The 18,370-nt window shown below is 51.0% G+C and overlaps 5 protein-coding genes across 5 annotated transcripts; 3 read left to right on the top strand and 2 right to left on the bottom strand.

Moving 5' to 3' along the window:
• The first annotated feature begins 5,292 nt into the window (after positions 1–5,292).
• Positions 5,293–6,852, top strand: PV06_08384 (uncharacterized protein). The gene has a single exon (XM_016409708.1). The coding sequence runs from the start codon at positions 5,742–5,744 to the stop codon at positions 6,120–6,122; it is 381 nt and encodes a 126-aa protein (XP_016260016.1). The 5' UTR covers positions 5,293–5,741; the 3' UTR covers positions 6,123–6,852.
• A 1,685-nt stretch (positions 6,853–8,537) lies between these two features.
• On the top strand, positions 8,538–10,154 carry PV06_08383 (uncharacterized protein). Its single transcript, XM_016409707.1, has 2 exons — positions 8,538–8,961; positions 9,068–10,154. The coding sequence occupies exons 1-2, from the start codon at positions 8,866–8,868 to the stop codon at positions 10,058–10,060; spliced, it is 1,089 nt and encodes a 362-aa protein (XP_016260015.1). The 5' UTR covers positions 8,538–8,865; the 3' UTR covers positions 10,061–10,154.
• A 2,223-nt stretch (positions 10,155–12,377) lies between these two features.
• Positions 12,378–14,211, bottom strand: PV06_08382 (uncharacterized protein). The gene has a single exon (XM_016409706.1). It carries the CDS (start codon positions 13,645–13,647, stop codon positions 12,673–12,675), a length of 975 nt encoding a protein of 324 aa, XP_016260014.1. The 5' UTR covers positions 13,648–14,211; the 3' UTR covers positions 12,378–12,672.
• A 160-nt stretch (positions 14,212–14,371) lies between these two features.
• PV06_08381 (uncharacterized protein) lies at positions 14,372–16,571 on the top strand. Its single transcript, XM_016409705.1, has one exon. The coding sequence runs from the start codon at positions 15,064–15,066 to the stop codon at positions 15,592–15,594; it is 531 nt and encodes a 176-aa protein (XP_016260013.1). The 5' UTR covers positions 14,372–15,063; the 3' UTR covers positions 15,595–16,571.
• PV06_08380 (uncharacterized protein) lies at positions 16,369–18,198 on the bottom strand. The gene has a single exon (XM_016409704.1). The coding sequence runs from the start codon at positions 18,052–18,054 to the stop codon at positions 16,639–16,641; it is 1,416 nt and encodes a 471-aa protein (XP_016260012.1). The 5' UTR covers positions 18,055–18,198; the 3' UTR covers positions 16,369–16,638.
• Between the last annotated feature and the right edge of the window lie 172 nt (positions 18,199–18,370).

Here is an 18,370-nt window from a genome sequence, read left to right as displayed (position 1 = left end):
GGAAGGCCCAGCTCTGATACCATGTACCCGCAAATGACATCCAAAAGGACATTTACAGATCAGGATCGGGATTTGGTGCGGAGGGCCCGATTTGGACCTTCGCGAGCCGTTCCATGAGTTTGAATAACGTGTAAACTTTTCCATCTCCTCCTTCCCTCTTGACCGTGCCAGCTTCTCACCGTACGACAGAGGCGCAAGATCCAGAACGAAGTTGACCGCTTCAGATTCAAGGAGGGCTTTCTTATGACAGCTTCATGAAGAGAATTGAAGTGGACCGATGGTACCATGACGTCGAAATGAAAACCGAGAGAAACTCTAGGCTCAGTACCTGCTGTATGTCGAACTTCCTGTGAGAGTTTGGTGGGACGAGTCATTTTTTGCGGAATGAAGAATCTGCATGTGGCTCTTGTTTATCAGCGACAGAGGTGTAATTGGCACTCTCAAGTGAGATGCTGTTCTTGAGTATACCAATTCTTAGGGTCGTGATCGAAGACCCGGCGCGGTGGGATGATTACACCGGTCCTCGTACCCAGAGTGTCTGGATTTAGACCTTGTAGCTGTGGAAGGACATGGTATCGAACATAGTCGTCGAGATAGGAGACTGATTGAAGCTGCCGCGGGAGCAGATCGAATTGGACATCGTCGATGAGTTCAGTGGTCAACGAGAGGCAGCCATCGAGGTTTTCGAGTCGAATTGGCCTCGGGACAGGAATGGTCGTCCTCGCAGCAACGAATTCCAAGGATACGAATTCATTCATTAAACATTCGCCGACCGCCAGGGTGATTGCACGATACCGTTGATGTCTTTCCAGGAACGTATCTCCGTCTTGGTGAACGTGTTGGAGCTAGAATCAAACCGATACCTTCGTTCTTGAGAATGTTCCTCCCAGAGTATTTCAGCCGCCACGAGAGTTGAGGTGCATGAAAGCAAAGATAGAAGCAATTGCACAGACACCGAGAGCCATTCGCGACTAAAGTCAACCTCGAGTTCGAAAGGGAGCAGAAGCGTAGAGCTGGAAGGGTGATTCTCGATTGTTGAAGAACCGCTCAAGGGATACAGTAGCGTTCGACGTTCAAGACTTGGCAGGGGGATTCCTGATGGTGGTACGGAGTACGAGATGGCGCAATTGTTAGATCTCCTTCTGTTGTTGGGCCCTGCATTATCGTAAAGGAGACATCACACAGATTTTAGGGGGATAGCGCCAGAACGAAACTGAGGTAGCCACGACTACCGACCAAGTCCTGCTCTGTAGCCGTCGACTCAAGGGAGGGGGCGTTTTGGTCCTGCAGCAGAACCACAAGTCGCTCTTAGGCGGCCACGCCCTTTGGTGACATTCTCGTAGAAGAATCATATGACTTCCTTGTCGCTACTTGACCTTCTTCAGGCAGCCCTGAAAGAAGATACTCGTGCGAATACCAAAAATAGAAAGGAAAGGGACAGTGCGTTCTGTGCGCATGCTGAGATGACAAGCCGGTTTCGGGGCATAAGCTGATATCCTGACCAACGTCGATCTCGAGCCGGATCTGATGCGCCGGCCCTTGTCGGCCCTGGTGTTACGCTGACTAGACATCTCAAACGAAGCGAATGACACCGTCCTTACGCTCGCGCGTGACCATACCTTGTCTGCAAGGGGTACATAATGTCCTCGTAGGGCTGGGTGTAGACACGAAATCAATATGATTCCAGGGGCGCTCTCTCGGGAGCGCTTCCTCTCTTTGTAGCAGACTCATATCTGCATCTGGGCATTCGGAGGTGCACCGAAAGCTCGCTAGGAGAAAATAATCAGCACTAAGGCTATGGTCGACAGGGGGAAGGTCCGAAATGCGGCCCTGGCCTTTTGATGCCCGTCTGGCACGGGATGAAGCGAGGTCGTTACTCTGTGGTTCCGATGACAACAATGGTAAGCCGCCATACTAATGATGAGGTATGATGATGAGCATAACAGCAAGGGCTCGGGCCTCGTCAGTAATTAGTTCCCGTCGTATAGTTCACCTACACTGCGTATGAGAGAGGTCCTGGAGTGTCGTGTAGTGATAAGTGGTGATGATGGCGGCTGACTCATATGGCATTGTGTATCGCTTCGGGTCAGATGACAACCCTCACGCGGAATGGATAGACTTGCCTTCGTTCCTCAGTGCGTCTCTGAAAAAAGGGGACGAACGCGGTGTACAGAGTACACAGTTCCCTTCAGGGAGATGTCGACCATGTATGTCGACGCAGTTGTCAAAAACTCCATCCAATGATATCTGCATTAGCTTCCCGACATTACCTCTCTGAACTTCACACCTACCTCCTGATGATCTGAGACTTGACATATGTAAGCATGTCAGGCAAGACTGACGGGTACCGTTTGAAGCTTAGCATGAATGGTCGCTTGAAGCAGATATGGCTTAGTGCGCAATCATCCGTTGTGGTCAGGAGGATGAGCGCGTAGCGCAAGCCTCTTACAGTAGGCTTCAGAAACGAGCCAGCTCGTAGATTGCTGTACATATGCATGGTCCCCTCCAATTTCAGTGCTCGCCGCTAAATGTATCGCACCGATAACCATCGCCCGCATCTGGTGTGGTCGCTGACGGATTAAAAAAACGCCGTTCGTCGATCCGTGCTAGGAGACTGTCAATAGCGTGGGGTTTGTCGCAATTCGACCAAGTAGTTTGGCCCTCTTGGCACAAATGATCAAAGGGTCAACTCAGACTTCAAAGGCACCTACAGTAGATGTGGCTTGAGACGCTCCGGATAGTGCGGCAGCAGACATGCCAATTGGTGTGCAAGACATGGGATATGGCTGCTCCGCCCAAGCACCCTGTGCGATAGGGTGTGACTGTGGCTTCTAGTGCACAGGCAGTGGTTTGCACCACGATCGACAACTGGCAGCGGGATTAGCTTGATAGACATTGAGCCACGAGTAGATCAATAATGGGGGCATCGGTCCATTTGTGAGTGCCGTCCAGGAAGGGTTGATAATATGAGGATCTGGTACTGGCTACCTGTAATAATGATCCTCTTCCATTTGTGAAGCGAACAGCGCTATAAGTTCTTGTTAGGCATAACAATAGTCTGGGGTTGGCTACAGATTAGCTCGAAGGAAAGCATGGGCGGGGTAGAAATTGCTGTCGCTCACAAGAGTCGAGGCTATAGGATGTCGGACCTTGTTCGGGTAGTACAATGACGGCGCGGGTTGGATAGGTCATGTTAGAACGATTAAGTATTGTTGCTTGTAGAGCTAAGGCAAAATAATGCATTGTTTGATTTGTAGTCTGGACATTCAGGGTGCCCGAGCTTCTCGCACTGCGATCGACGACGTTGGCGAAATTGTTGGCTTGAGCCAGCGGCGAGCATTTGTTAATGAGGTGTACACTCCGTGCCAAAGCAATCATTGTCAGGCTTGCTCCAGTTGTTGGAGCATCCTGAATCAAGTGGCGAGATACTGTAGTTCACTCTAGTGGTGGAGCTGTGACCCGTGCTGCGCGACGAACGGCTGAGTCCGTCATCGAGCCGAAGCGTTACTTCGATTTCATGGCTCCAGCAGGCCTGTTCAGCAGCAGTTGAATGGCCACAGGGTAATTGGATGGCGATATGAACCACTGGTACTTCGTACGAGGAAAGCAAAAGCAGTTTGCCGCCCGACTGATCCGAGTCCCTTGTGTGTCTGAACACTTCTCTGTCGCACAACCACGTCAAGGAGCAGCTGAGTGGAAAGCATCGTACCCCGCTGCAAAATAGCGCAAGGAACTCGGACACTACTGCACCAAAACATGAGGAGCCCGGACGGCCCCTCCCTAATGCCCTCTGGTATCACCCTAAGGGCGATCAGCACGAAGTCAAGGTAAGTGATCTTGACCAGGTTGGGCATGACCTGGCAGCAATCGACATCTTGACTGGATGGTGCGTGTGCTGCCATGGAGAAGTGCGATAGAGAAGCAAAGTCGTACACTGACGTCGTCCGCAAAGAAGCCCACTCGAGTCTGTTACATTCCAGAACGAAGTCTACGACCCATGGACAACTGCCGTGTCGCTTGATGATGTTTTCGTGCAGAGGACGAGTATGGTGACCACGAAAATGATCAGTCTTTGTCGCGTTCTTCCCGATGTCATTGCGCAGATTGACAGGTGTGAAAAGTGCCTCACCACGGAGAAAAATCTGTCAATGCATTGCAGGTGGCCAATCCTGCCGCAGGCCACTTGTGGTGTGATTGAGCCATTCACAGAAGCCTGGCATCCCACGCACCTCGAACTCAGATCAGCGAAGCTTGGGGACCATGTGCATGAGGTGCTGCACACCCTGGAACGAAAATTTGATGGTGTGGGAAGATAGTGGCTTGGTTGGCGAATCAAGGCTCAGACCAGGAAGCCTTGACAGGTGTAGCCCCAAACAAAAGAACGGGAGGCGTCTTGTTGGACGCTGTCTGGACTCTGCCACTCTTCCACATGGCCAGGAAATAGGTCACTGATAATAATTCGTACTCGCGCTGGCGCCGATTATTGCTTGAGAGACTTTCCGATGGCGGCTCGCACAAAAGGTGATGACCTTACTGACGCTCGTCGGAGAATGGCCCGTCAGAGCCCATGGTCAGCGATGAGAAACCACTATTGCCGCTGGGAATTGCTTCAAAACACGGAAATTTAAAACCAATCAAGTGTTTCAGGGCACGAAGCGTGCCTGATAGTTTGCTACTCGTACTCGTTGGCCTCGTACAGCATGAGGACTGCCGAGTAGCGTTTCTGCCTCCAGACGAGACGGCTTGGCTGGCCAGGATCCAGATGGACTTCGTGGCAGTCAGTCTTTTGCAGGGCACACTCTGGCACGAGCTTTCTCCATGACCCTGAAATCCACCGTTTGAGCTTTGAGTGGCCAGGTAAGCGTCGGCCTGAAAAGCAGGCATGATTGGGCGGTGCCTTGATTGCGTGGGCGGCCCAGGTAAGAGAGGATTGGGGCTTTGGTCAGGCCCTGGCTTTGGCGACATGAAGATTCTTGCTTAGCTGCATAAGAGCATGACCGGGGGGGTGTCGAGCACAAGTCGTGAAGAATGAGGAGTCAGACAACGACAGGCTAATCATATGATGAGAGGCAGGGATGTGTTGGTGGATTGTGTGGGAGGGTGGAGAGAGGCAGGGGCGTCTCTAGGGCGTCTTTAGGCTGGTTGAGGCCAAAAAAAAGGATGGCATAGGGAGCACAAAGCAACTCTTCAGCAGAAAGCGGGGGTCTGAGCTGGAACAGGCTAGGTATGGTTAGTTTTTGGGGCCTAGCAGGGCCCTAGCAGGCCTAGTGATAGGCCTGTCTGCGGCGAAGTCGACAATCCCTCCATGCTCATCTTCGTCCTCCCAGTACGGAGTAAACGAGTCAAACAACTTCCTTTTATCTAAACAACCGTTTCCCTTCCCTCCATCACAAACAATCTCTCATCTGGTCCAGATACCATTTTCTCTTCCTTCGACACGACAATTCTTCACTTCTGCAATTCACACTTGAGCCTCGAGAGGTTCCACCCACACCTCCATCAAACATATATCAGCCGTCAGCGTCGATGAGATATATTCTGCCTGCGTGACCTCTCCATTGACTTCCCGTCCACACCCTCACTGCCACCTCAAGGCAATAGTATCTGTCGCCTGGAATACGCCTCTCAACATATATCCCAGTCATCTACCATCAACATACAGAATCTCCTCCTCTACTTTGCTACCTATCTACCTACCTACCTACTTCTATTGTTTCACTTCAAACCACCGTTGAACAGCCATGGATTTCTTGCTCGGAGACTTCTGCTTGTCCTGCGACAGACAAACCAACGGCACCGCCTTCTGTTCCTCGGCCTGTCGTCTCACCCAGCTTGACCACTTCACTCTGGCTGACTCGACGAGTTCGTCTTCATCCAGTTACACCACCGCCAAACAACGACCTTCCATGACCATTTCAACTACCGGCTTCTTCCTTCCACCTGCCTACGATTTCTCCGTACACCGAACAAACTCCTCAAACTCACTGTCCTCGTCTTCCACGACGTCCCGACCACACTCTCCCAAGATCTCTGAGCAAGCACAGAACGACTTGAAAGACTATGTGGGATCATTCGATCAGACAAGAACTCTTCGACGCCGAGTCTCTATGCAGAGCAATTAATACATGATACCCTTTCTACACACTACGACATTTGACATTGTATACGACTGTACGGGAACACGACACGATGATGGCCGCTGGCGAACCTCTTCAACCTCCTCTTTGTTGAACTTGATGGATCAGGGCACTGGGCACATTCAAAAAAAAGCATTCTTTGGCGTTTCTCCTTTCTTATTTACACAACACGAGCACTTGAGTGGGTTGATGAAGCATTTGAGCAGGGAGACATGCATCAGATTGGAATTGACTGGTGTTATTGCGTGAAGCGTTAGATGGCTGGACCGTTATGCATGTGATCTCGGATTGAAGACCTTGTTGGGCGTTGCCTTGGGTTGGGTCATCACCCCAACTCAAGGATTGTTATGGACTTGATTATATGCTTGCAAGGGGTTCAGGGAATGGGAATGGACGGGACGGGGAATGGTCCTTGAGAATCAGGGCTCGACTGCATCGAACTTGATGTGAGAGCTTGTACCGTCGGCGGAGCACAGCACTCTCTGCTTCTTCACCCGCTTCTATCTTTCTTTTGTTTATCTTCATCCGACCATACGACACTTGACTTTGAATTTCTTATCTTTTCACAAGAGTGCAAGAGTGCAAGAGAGATTTCAGACAGAGTTATCTACATAGGTATCTTTACTTCTCACATGTCCCTTGGGCCCAAGAGGCTCGGGACTCCAGAATGACCAATGTTGCAGTGTCGCAAGAAGACCTGCATTGAACCACAACACCTTGATCGATGTGGCCCTTGCTGCATGTCTGCACGTTCCTTTTGCTCATGCCGCATAACGTTGCTTCTGTGCTGACATGTTACGAGGATCTCCGACCCACTTCAAGTATCTTGTCCTTTCCGCTTTGAGAGCGGTCCTAAGCATATCCTCGATACTCGCGAACGGATATCTTGTACCCTGGCAACGACAAAGTCGTTATGGATGCATTCGAATGCTGCCATCTGGCCCTTGCAAATTCTGTCGTTCACGTTGTGGGCAAAAGCAGGTACGGATCTGGTGGAGGGTTAACTTCCAGCCACATTGTGATCCAAAGTATATGCTACAGAGTTATCACATTGACAAGAGATCAGCTGGTTTCTTTGCTTTGCTTGACGGCCTATTGACAGAACACAGTTGACAGGGCTATCTTGCGGGATTGTGAAACTCTACGGTCCATCGAAGAATGTGCCTGATTTCAAGATGAGCATCACAGACCAGGCTCGATGATCAGTACTCGTACCGTTCCTTGCCGTCAGTTCCATGAACCGTGCACAGGACTCATACCAAGCACTCCGGAGTAATATTCGAGGAAATGGCAGAGGCAAGAGACGGGAAATAGCGCGCACCACCTGCATAGCCGCTTGGTCTATGGCTCGCTACAACGCACATCAGGGATCCTTTCCTCATCAAGCACCCTGGAAAGAATTGCTTTTGTCTAGGCAGCATCAAGGGCCCGTCCGTTCCAGTGTCACCTACGGAGTAAGTTCCATGCTTCTGGCTGCCTCCTGAGCGCTTGCACGGACAGGTTTGGATTCGATCACCGGAGAGGCTGAAGGGTGGATTTCGACATACTGGAGAAGCGTCCCGGAAGGCAGTCAGGTGCCTGGACAATTTTCGGGTGCTGTAGATCTGAGACCCCGAGATTCGAACAGTCACTCTTCGATGACATTGGAAGGTGTGGCCGTATGGCTCGTTTTTTCGTTCGTCAGGCCTGGCAAACAAACCGTTGCCTTTTCTCCCTATGCATCATTTCCTCGACTGAACTGGGTCCTGCATTAATGTATCAACGGGCGTTTGTCACACAGGCCTTTTGCCCATTAAAAAGACTGAAACCAAAACGATCTCGATTCGAAGGAACGTGGGCTCACCGGCCGAGGCGCAAACGGTACAGTGTATGAACTGAATGCCTTTATTGCCGTAAAAAGAGCTCGTGCAGGGGACGAGGAGGAGGCCGATCATGCCCACGAGCAAAGACTATTCCGGTTTCTTCGAACATGGCCCACAGATCTCTCGTCTAATCCACTGCTTTCACCACAAGACCACGCGGCACCTGGTCAAGGACAAAGTACCGGAGGTACCAGGTACTTCGGACTCCGGGTCCAACTTGCTTGCATACCATGTACGAGTACGGAGGACGGGTATCTGCACGGGGTAAATCTCCCTGCCTATCACGTGCTTTTTGATTTGTGTCGAGGAAGGATGAAGTCTTCGTACTGTACATCAGCTAGTCTCCAGTGTTGTAAGTCTCCTTTCTTGAAGTTATCGTCATAAGACATATCTTGTACTAGTACACTTGAACAGAACATACTGTACAACATATTACAATAGGCACCTTTTTTTCTGTGTCACTATATCTTATCTAGACATCACAATCAAGTGTCTAGACGTATTCGAGACGTTATCGAGACTACAGCATATGCCCCGACGCGGGTCTCTCCCAACCATTACAACTAGTCTTGGCATATAAAGAGTTCTGGGCACTCAGAATACTTCGTGTCTGCCTGGGTAAAGTGATCTCCCAAAATGCGTGGTTCTCGGGGCTCATCCCCCTCTCTCTTCAGCGCCTTCTCACTCTACCTCAACACCCTCTTCTTGGTATTATTCCTGGCATTGCGCGTTCAAGGTTAGGCGTGTTAGGATAGTATCGTCGATTTTCCTCTGCAAAAGGAGACGAGACTTGGGGTTGACGACCTACGGCTATATTCTCGGTCTTCGCATCAAGACAAACCGCAGGCTGAGATTCGCTGACAGAAATGGCAGATCGAACTGGGTCTCGACGCAGGTGGTTCTTTCCGCTACGTCCATTTCTCTCCTCTGTACGGAAACAGAGTCCTTCGGGACCTCCATCCGTAAGTGTCTTTCTCCTCGGGATGCAACCCAAGGGCTACATTTGTTCCCCTAAAGTTTTGAACATGGAAAATGAACTAACGAAAACGTGGGCCACGGGGGAAAAAGCAAGACACGGGCACCGCAGAGCAAACAGAGCATTATGACCACAACCACCACCACCCTCCGCTCCTCCTCAATCTTCCCAATGAGATGATTCTCAATGTTGCGAGCTTTCTGGACCGAGGGTCACAGATCCTACTGAGTCTCTCCTGTCGACAACTTCGTTGCCTTCTCCTGAATCATTGCTACCTCGACTTGACGCCTAGTGGTAGTGGTGGTGGTGTCGACAAGACCACCAAGGTCCGATTTCTAAGGCTCCTGGAACTGGACCAACCCAAATACCTGACGTGCCGGTCCTGTGGACTTTTGTACCTCTGGCGAGTCAGGGAGTTCTCCGGGTACGGATGTCCGCGCGAAAATCACCATGCCTCGTCGGATGTACGACTGTCATATGGTCAGTGGATCCGTCGTGGAGGGGAAAAGAGGTACCTTTATGTGCGTCGAGAGGTGGTCGACTTGATTTGTCAGGCCCACATGCGTGGGCCTGACCACGGCTTGCCGTTGTCATTTTGCAACGTGAGCGGTCTCGATGACACCGGCGTTTTTCACACGAACGAGGCACGAGTGGTGGACGGTCAATTTCTACTGGCCAGTCGAACGGAGGTCGAGGTAGGATCGGGACGGGAAGCGGCCATGATGATAGATCGTATAACTCTATCAAACATGTGCTTACATGTAAGGGCAACTGTAGGAACCCTTGACGACATATCGAAAACCCTCAAGCGAGCCCTCGGAAGCATGGCATTGGACTCGGAGATGTCAGAAGTGTTCAAGTGTTCTTTCTGCGAGACCGATCATCGAATGCGCATGAAAAAGGGCCGGGGGAATCTCACAACGATGGTTCTGGAGGTTTGGAGGAACTATGGACAATTGGATGAGAACAGGCTGTCGACAGAGCAGATCTTTCATCGAGATCCTGTGATGCGGATTGATACCGTTACCATCTCGCGGAGGGACGTACGAGCTGCCTTTGAGGCCCAAACAAGCGATGTGCTCTAAGCATTGAGGCATAGTCAGGTCCAGAAGTTGGACGGCTTATCTGTACCATCAAGTACTTTGTAACTTGCGTCAGCCTCTAGTATTTGTACAATCATTCTCAACTCATACCACTTCCAACATGCTAGGGCTACTGCTGTTCTAGAATTTGAGCTCAATACCTCCCGCAAAGCTGAATCTTCGTCATGCATCGATAACAAACCCATCATCAGGCCACGACAGCTTCAGTAGGTGGAAGAAGTAGATGCAGATTGAAAGGCAATGTCATTATCCTCAGAGAACTTGACTCCCTTTTCCGTCAATACTGGCCTATGACATCCAGTTGCGGACAACAATGGCATTGGCTTGTGCAAGGATTTGTAGATGTTAACTTATGCCAGAGATCTCAAAGCAACTTACAGAGTACTTACTGGCTGGGTACACTCTGTGTACAAGATGCATGCAAACTACATGGATAATACTTCTGAATATATCGAGGCACTCTGTCTCTGAACACAAGAATCGGACAAGGCCGAAACGAAGCTGCTGCCACGAAACATTACACCTACCCCAACAGAAGTTAGCTGGATTGAATCATCACTTCCTAAGCATAGGCACCATCAACATTTGTGGTGGTGGGTACCAGCCTCGATATGGGTCACTTTGTGCTTCTCATATGACCCAGACTTGGGTTTGCAAAAAGCCCTGCTTGCGAGGCTGCAGTAGCAGACTCACTAGGGGTTACATGCACACCTCGCCTTGTCACAAACCGGTGCCGGCAAAGTTTTCCTCAAGACACCGAGTAACCATGCAAAAGGTGCTGATGGCTGCCAACCACACGTTTTGTCAAGTGACATTTGTGCGAAAAGGTTGCAGTCCACGGGGTACATGCCTCGACACTACCCCCAGCAACTGTACCAGGCCGACATGGTCAGGCGCCTCGGTCGACCGCGAAACTCTGGCTAGGCCATCAAGGGGGTCAACAGGATAAGTCAACGTTGCCTGGGCTGCATGGCAATCCCTGTAAAGAGCTGAACACCATCAACACTGTGCACAACCCACCAGTCATTCGTTTGCCTGGCCAGGATGCTCGCATATTGATTATTCTTCAGCCGACAGGCCTGGTAAAGCATTACCTTTTCTCCCCTTGCATTATTTCCTTCGACTGGACCGGGTCCTGCATTAACGTAGCAACGAAACCCACCATACCTTGACGCCTGAGCAAATTTTCGGGTCCTCGTCGTCCACTTTTCTTTTTTTTTTCGCCGCCAACGTGATATATGCGGGGGTGGAAAATCTGGGGCCCTTAGTCTGTGCGAGAGCGACAATCATAAATTGTGACTGCCAGAAAACTAACTACCTTGGTACACACACACACAGTGTCATGACAGCGCCTCTTCCACCAGCTCAGGTTAGGCATTCCCAACTAACCTCGAGCTACTGTAGAAAGCATGGGCGCGTGGTGTCTCAGCGTAGCAGAACATGCAACAGGTGAGGAGCCAAACAATCACTAACGCTTAGGGCCATGTCTCTTGCCGAGATGATGGGGAGGGGGGGGGGAATACTGTATGGGGGTTCACCAGAAGGGACTTCAGCTGCAAGTCCGGTGCGCATTAGAACCACCCGGTTACAGTACTGTACACAGGATTACTGTAGGGTGTAGGCGCCGACTAGATACTACAGTACACCCCATCTGATGACCCAGCAATCAAGTGCATCGCCGGACGTAGAGTTTCTTACTGTACCTTTTCTTTTTCTTCATCTCGGATCCATCGCAGTCTTGGGTAGGAGCGAGATTGTGCCACCATCGCCGTCTCTCTCTCTCTCCACAGATTGCGGAGGTTAGAGAATACATACACACACACACACACACACACACACACACACACACACACACACACACACACACACACACACACACACACACACACACCAAGGAGTGACAACTGAGCGAAATTATGCGCCCCGTGGGAAGAATAATGCAGTCAACACGCATTTCGGGAAGCCACACCCCCCCTTTTACCTACAGTACCTAATCAAATGGGCTGCCTTTGCTATTCCGTATGTAGCAATGTCCTTAATACTACATGCAATTCTGAGACACACCCTTGACGTGATTGAACACGGGGTGCTTTTGCAGGCCTCTTCTCGCCTCTTCTTCTCCTTCCCCATCTTCATGATCTCCCATCGTCGGTCGTCACCTGGCTCGATAAACCAAACGTTTCTCCTGCGTCCAGACGAGACACTAACAATTATGTTGGTGCGGTTTTCAATGCGGGTGATGTTTTGCCAGTCAGGCTATGGGACTCCTTGTCATATCTACTATACGAAATATATGCATCCGGGAGTGAGCCCGGCCAGTACTCCCTTAGCTGCTTTGATTTCTCTAACATTAGCATCGACAAATTTCTTGCATAATAATGTCATTGTTGTTCACAACTGGATGATCATAGAGCAAGATTGATGGAAAAAAGAAAGGGTAGAGTTCTTTCAGGGGCTATGAGTGACTTATGCCACCCAGGACAACTTCCCCCTTCGCTGAAGCCCCCAACTGACTGGCACCTATGTACATAACAAACACATAGCACAGTAAGGAACCGCGCCTGACCCATGTCCTACCATATCCCATATCTAAACTAGTGAATCTGATCCAAGTCGTCCTCGCTGCCATCGAAGCGAAAGGTAAGGCCGTCCAACACCTCGGTTTGCGTCGTGATCTTGCACCTCACGACCTCATACTTGTCGGTTTCGTAGAACCTCAAGGCATCCTCTTGAGAAGCAGATTGGACGAGGAACGCACTGCCAGGCACTTCCTCGCCGGGCGCGTCGACCAGTGCCTTGTATTTCGCCGCCCAGGTCCGAACGCGGCCCCCGGAAACTTTGGCCGGAACGTAGTGCGGTGCTTCTTCGAGTCCCAGTTGTCGAGACAGCACGTCTGGATCGGCCAGCGTGCCGTAGAAAAAGTACCAGACCGGATACTGACCCGGGGACGGGGTCGGCTCGACGCCGACGTCGTCGGGGCGGTGCTGAGGTAGTGTGAGGAGGTTGTTCCCGAGCGTGGGTGCCTGGGTGATCTCGGACAGCTCCTTCTTGGCCTTGGAAAGGCGGATGATGGTGGGCTGAAAGCCGCAGTGGTACTTTCGTGCCCACGAGAGGAGTCGAGCCTTTGCCGCTCCATCGATCTCACAAAATTCCGCTTGTCCACACTCTCCTACACCACCGATCGGCGTAGGGACACGGTTCAGCGTGGCGGCCCGTTGGAGTATCTCTGGTGAATGGAGAGGGCCGGTGAGTTGGACAATGTACGACCCCTTTTCGTCGTACCGTCCGGACGAGTCGTGTCGTCGAGGTCGTGTGAGGGAATATTCATAGGCCTCGCGGTCGTAACCCTCGGCCTGCTTGTCTGATCCGACCGTATCCCAAAGCTCGTCGGAGATCTTGGTCCTGAAGAGGTCTCGCCGGTACGTCTCGAGTGCTGCACGGGCCTCTGAAATTGTGAAGCCAAATAGCTTCTGCCATCTCTCGACGTCAACGTCGGGGATGGTCTCTTCTTCTGCTGCTGCCGTTGCGACATTGACGGCCATACTCTCGAGTTCGGCAAGGATATCCATGACTTTCGTATGTATATCGAGTCGTGTGGAATTTTTTGATAGACGGTGTGATTCGGAATGTAATTCGGGTTTCTGCTTCTGCTTCTGCTTCTCCTCTAGAATTTTGAGGTGATATACGCTGAATTGATCTCATGTACGTGAAGCTCGAGGTTCATGAAAAAAGTAGGGGAAAGATGAACCTACCTTTATGTGCTGGGGAACTGACTCTGTTATTCTCTTCCAGGCCTCGACTGACGCCTGCTACTCAAACCTTCTGAAGAAAACTGAGACATGATCAAGACTTGTTCTTGCTCAATCGAAAAAAGGCCTTCTCAGCACAAGCTCTATATCGTACTTGGGCACTTTAAAAGCAAGGAGGAGTATTGCTCGGCTCTTCTAGTTGGTTGACCATTCAATCCGATATCTTGGTCGAGAGGTTGCAGCAAAAAAAAAGCAAGCAGAAAGTTCTAAAGAATTTGGTGACCTCTTTGTTCACAAAACATACAAAGCCACTCGTGTATGAGTCTTCGCTGGTCGCTCTTTTACTTTGTACCAAAAGTCTTGCAACTTACTGTAAGCAAAATGTGAGACAAAAGGTGTTTTCTATCAAAGGTTGTCAACCGTATGACTCGAATGATGTTATGGGACGTTGCCAAGGATGGAAGTCGCTCGTACTCGTATTTCCCGCCTGCGGCTCCTGTTGTTTATCTTTCACATGCTATTCGTATACTCTGCATCCGTCCTTCTTTTCCTCTCTTCCTTTCCTCTCTCCTTAGGGACAGCCATACCACGATCACTTCTTCGTAGTTTCCGTCATTGCTACGTTTTCCTTCCCTCTGTCTGTCCAAGATCAATCACAGAAACAATACAGACTACAAGCACTTCTGGATCGAAAACGCCGTCACGATGGCCTCCCATTCTCGCTCTCGATCTCCCTTTCAAACACTACACACACTCAACGTCGAGCTGGCGTCCGCTCCGATGGCAATGAGAATTCCTTTTCTTCCTTCTCTCGGCGGTCTTGACATGAATACTTGAGAGCGAACCATTCTCCTCTGCCCTCCCCGGTCCTCCCTCGACAAGCCGGGCTATTGCCCGCGACTATCTTCCGTTCTGTTTCAGTGCCGAGTTCGAGTTGATGAGGCCGACCTCAATTCCAATACCAGATTTCGATGCTCCTACACGTGTCACACGCGATTTCAACCTCTCTCTTCTTGACCACATTGCTACCATCCTGTCAGCCGCTGGACTATTATGCAGTGTGTACCATCAAGGGTCTGATGAAAGCCCTAATTACAACGTGTGGAACGCAACCTTGGATGGCTCTGTTTCGGAAAAGCACATTCAAGATAGGTGTTACCCATCGATAAGTTTTGGGCGGCTCTCAACAACAGTTTCGAGCTACGTCGGGATGCGTCATGCGGGTACCATATACACATGCCACTATCAACGGGTCAATACTCCGATGGCCAACTCAGGGCCATGGCCAAGGCCGTCACGTTTTGGGAGCCTGCGACCGCTCGATGCGCACCCCGGTCTCGGCAAGACAATATACAGGGGTTTTGCAAGAGCAACATTGCCAACACTAATGCAGCAAAGCCTCTCACACGGTATGGACCCCTACGGGGATTGATATATGCCTTTGATTATATTGATCATGCCTCCCGAGAGTCGATCATACAGTATGTCTGCCCCGACAAGTATCAGGCATGGAATTCAATCGTTATCGACCAGGAGAGCATCACCGACCTCGAGTGTGCTCCAGCAATGCTCCTGGCGTCTGTCCTACACCCAAACCCCGTTCCCCCAGGCGAAAGAAAAGATGTCTGCCAGGAAATCACAATACGTATTTCGATTATATTGACAGTATCAATGCCTGAGCGAGAGTTGAGCTACTCAGGATGTCTACCCCTACAAATATCAAGAATGGATTCCTTGCTCGGTCTTTGTCGACCAGGAGGGCATTGACAGTATCGAGTTCCGGCATGCTCCTTTGGCGTAGTCACTGCGGCTGCCTGCTATCCATTGGATAGCTCGTACAGTTGGGTTTCTCGACATGGCTATACAACCAGGGTAAGCCCAGACTCTCCTTGGCTGCCAATGTTCGAGAACTCTTCTGCTGTTGCATACCCAATCTGCGGATGTCTGCTGTTGACGACAAGATTTCTGGACAAATCCTCTGCGGCCTACGCTATCGAATTAGGGATGTCGATTCTCTTATATCGGCCTGAATGCTGGCCAGACAATCCGGAAGAGCTTCATTCTACTATAACAAGATCAAGCCTCAAGATCTCGACCTGCCAAAGGACATCCCAAGTAACCCGTAGGCGTTTGCGAAGGAGTCTTGGAAGTTTACAACCGGAGGGGGACGACGATGCCGCGACTGGCCGACGTCTTGAATGCATATGTGTACGACCTTTTCAGGGCATGTTTACCGCCTTTTGTGGCCTGGCCGGGTTGGGGCTGGTAGGCGTCAGCCTTGGGCCCAACATTTCAAGATTTGACATCGCCTAGCTGGTCACGGAGCACACACTCAACACAGACGGTCGATTGACGTTGAGTTTGAATAGGCTGGGTTGGAATAGGACGCCCGGTCAAATGGACCGGTAAGGTAGGTAGCTCAAGAGACTATGTGTGGTGTCTTTGATTTCATTTCGTACGGAGCACGAGTAGCGATACTCGTGTTATTGTTTGGGGTTCATAGGCAAGGAGAGGCAAGGACGTCAAAAGCTGTAAGTACTGAGAAAAATCAAACTACTCGCTCATCGATATCCTTCTGCTGCCGTATGTGCCCTTCTCTTCGTGGCCGGCGCTAAACATTACCATTTTTGCATTCTTTAAGTACACACCCATACTCATACCGCTACACAAGTCCAACTATAATATATTCATATCCAAAGGGTCCGAGAGGTCATGAGGCGGTTTCCCGCAATCGTAACCAAGGCCAACGATTATTTTGCCCTAAATTATTATTTTTTATTCCAAACTTTTGTAAAGACCAATCCAAACATATCATTGCGTCTCAGTAGTTGGCACTCGTATCATGAACGGCATATCCGAGTGGTCATCAGGTCGGGTCAATCGGATGACACTCCCATTCGAAGAGCGGGTGCGGGTGCGGCGAGGGCTCGGACCCGATCTGTCTGACCCTCTTGACCGCAGTGAACCACTAGAACGGGTGCTTCGTAAGCTCAGGTTCTGTCTCGAACGCGCAGATACCATTCGCGACCTCGAGTCGAGGCGTAGTCTGGAGCGAGCGGATGTCGCCCTGGTAGGTGCGGTGCGCAGCGACCGACTGTCTTCCATTTGTTCGTCATCTTCGGTCTCTTCGTCGGGATACTTGCGATCCAGAGAGGACAACGAGGGTGCGGAATCTTCGGAGACGCGACGCGGTGGATGTGGGTGGCGTCGGACAGAACCGTACTCTGAGAATGTCGACGCCGCAGAGGGAGCTGTGGAGTCTGACAGGCGACGACGCGGGTCGTGGTCTCTCTGGGGGTGATGGTGGATCAGACTCGCAGCTTCGAACTCTGATGCGGCCACAGATGCTGAATATACAGAATCAATATCGAGCATGTCCAACTCTACCGGAGCCATATTGCGCAATAACTCGGCAAACATGCGCATCAGGCTTTGAAAATCGTCGTCCGAAAGCGGTCGTGACGAGAACCTCGCTCGTTCGTACGTGGCTAGAAAAGCAACGGTCAAACTGGTGTCGGGTACGACGCCGATTTCGATCAGGTGCCGCAGGTACTGGCGCATACCCATCGTCTCGAGACGCGTGAGTTCGGCAATGACCCTCGGATCCGGCAGTGGCATACCGTCGGGTCCCGTCTCGGCCGAAGGATCAACAGGCGCCAGACTCACAGCCTTCGCCTCGATCAGGTCAATCAACTCGTCGATGACGGTCGCGTACTCGAGTCCAGGGTGTTCGGTCGCAGCGGGTGAGCACCATCCTGGATGTTCAATCTTGCCCCATGTCGGCTCTGGAGTTTCATCCGTGCTGGCAAGCCCGAGAGAGCCTGTCCTCGTCACGGGGCCGAGCGCATGAACGTCATGTTGAAGCCACGTACTCCTCGGTCGGGCGTGGTATGCTATGACGGCGCTGCGTTCGAGACAATTTTGAATCAGCTTGTGCACACGCCGGCCAGGTAGATCCTCCTTTTCGATAGGCATGAACGTCTTGGGGATATCCTTGAGAATCGAGCGATTCGTGTATATCCGCGATGCGTAGATGAGCGATGCGATCAGCGCAGTCACGACATAATCGCCTGCCATCAAAAAGATGTCGAGCAGGCGGTTGCGCTTGTAGGACTCATAGAGGGCGTCGGCCGGGGTGACGCATATCACGACGGTCAGCAGGAGGAAGACGACGGTGAAAGAGGTGCTGTAGAAGATGCGGAATACGATCTGGCGTGCGCGAGGCATGTTGAGGGATGCAGTCGCAGCATTGTGACAATGGCGACACTGATGAATAGAGGCACTATGAGGTTACCGGGACATTATGTGGAGGATCTGAGAACCAAAAAAGCGCATGCTTGAAGAAGAGATAGTTATTGTGAGAGAGCGAAGTCGAGCATGTGGCCGAGATCAACGTTGACGTCTCTCCGGAGATGGGATTATGTCCTAGTTTGGACGAAGCTTGACGCCGCCCTAAAGCTCCTTTGGTCGGGCATCACAAGTCATCTACTTTCCGAGTCTTGGTTGAGCTTAACTTGACCCATGGACATATCCACGACAATGC

This window comes from Exophiala oligosperma (assembly GCF_000835515.1).
Source record: "Exophiala oligosperma strain CBS 72588 unplaced genomic scaffold supercont1.8, whole genome shotgun sequence".
In the NCBI taxonomy this organism is placed as follows: domain Eukaryota; kingdom Fungi; phylum Ascomycota; class Eurotiomycetes; order Chaetothyriales; family Herpotrichiellaceae; genus Exophiala; species Exophiala oligosperma.
Note: the sequence above shows the minus strand (reverse complement) of the source record. Positions and strands in the feature narration are given on the sequence as shown.

Bases quoted from the DNA above. Each gene is read 5' to 3' on its own strand.
- PV06_08384 (XM_016409708.1), top strand. From the start codon at position 5,742: ATGGATTTCTTGCTCGGAGACTTCTGCTTGTCCTGCGACAGACAAACC.
- PV06_08382 (XM_016409706.1), bottom strand. From the start codon at position 13,647: ATGGATATCCTTGCCGAACTCGAGAGTATGGCCGTCAATGTCGCAACG.
- PV06_08383 (XM_016409707.1), top strand. From the start codon at position 8,866: ATGGCAGATCGAACTGGGTCTCGACGCAGGTGGTTCTTTCCGCTACGT. The intron at 8,962-9,067 runs GTAAGTGTCTTT...CGGGGGAAAAAG, and splicing joins GTCCTTCGGGACCTCCATCC to CAAGACACGGGCACCGCAGA.
- PV06_08381 (XM_016409705.1), top strand. From the start codon at position 15,064: ATGCCACTATCAACGGGTCAATACTCCGATGGCCAACTCAGGGCCATG.
- PV06_08380 (XM_016409704.1), bottom strand. From the start codon at position 18,054: ATGCCTCGCGCACGCCAGATCGTATTCCGCATCTTCTACAGCACCTCT.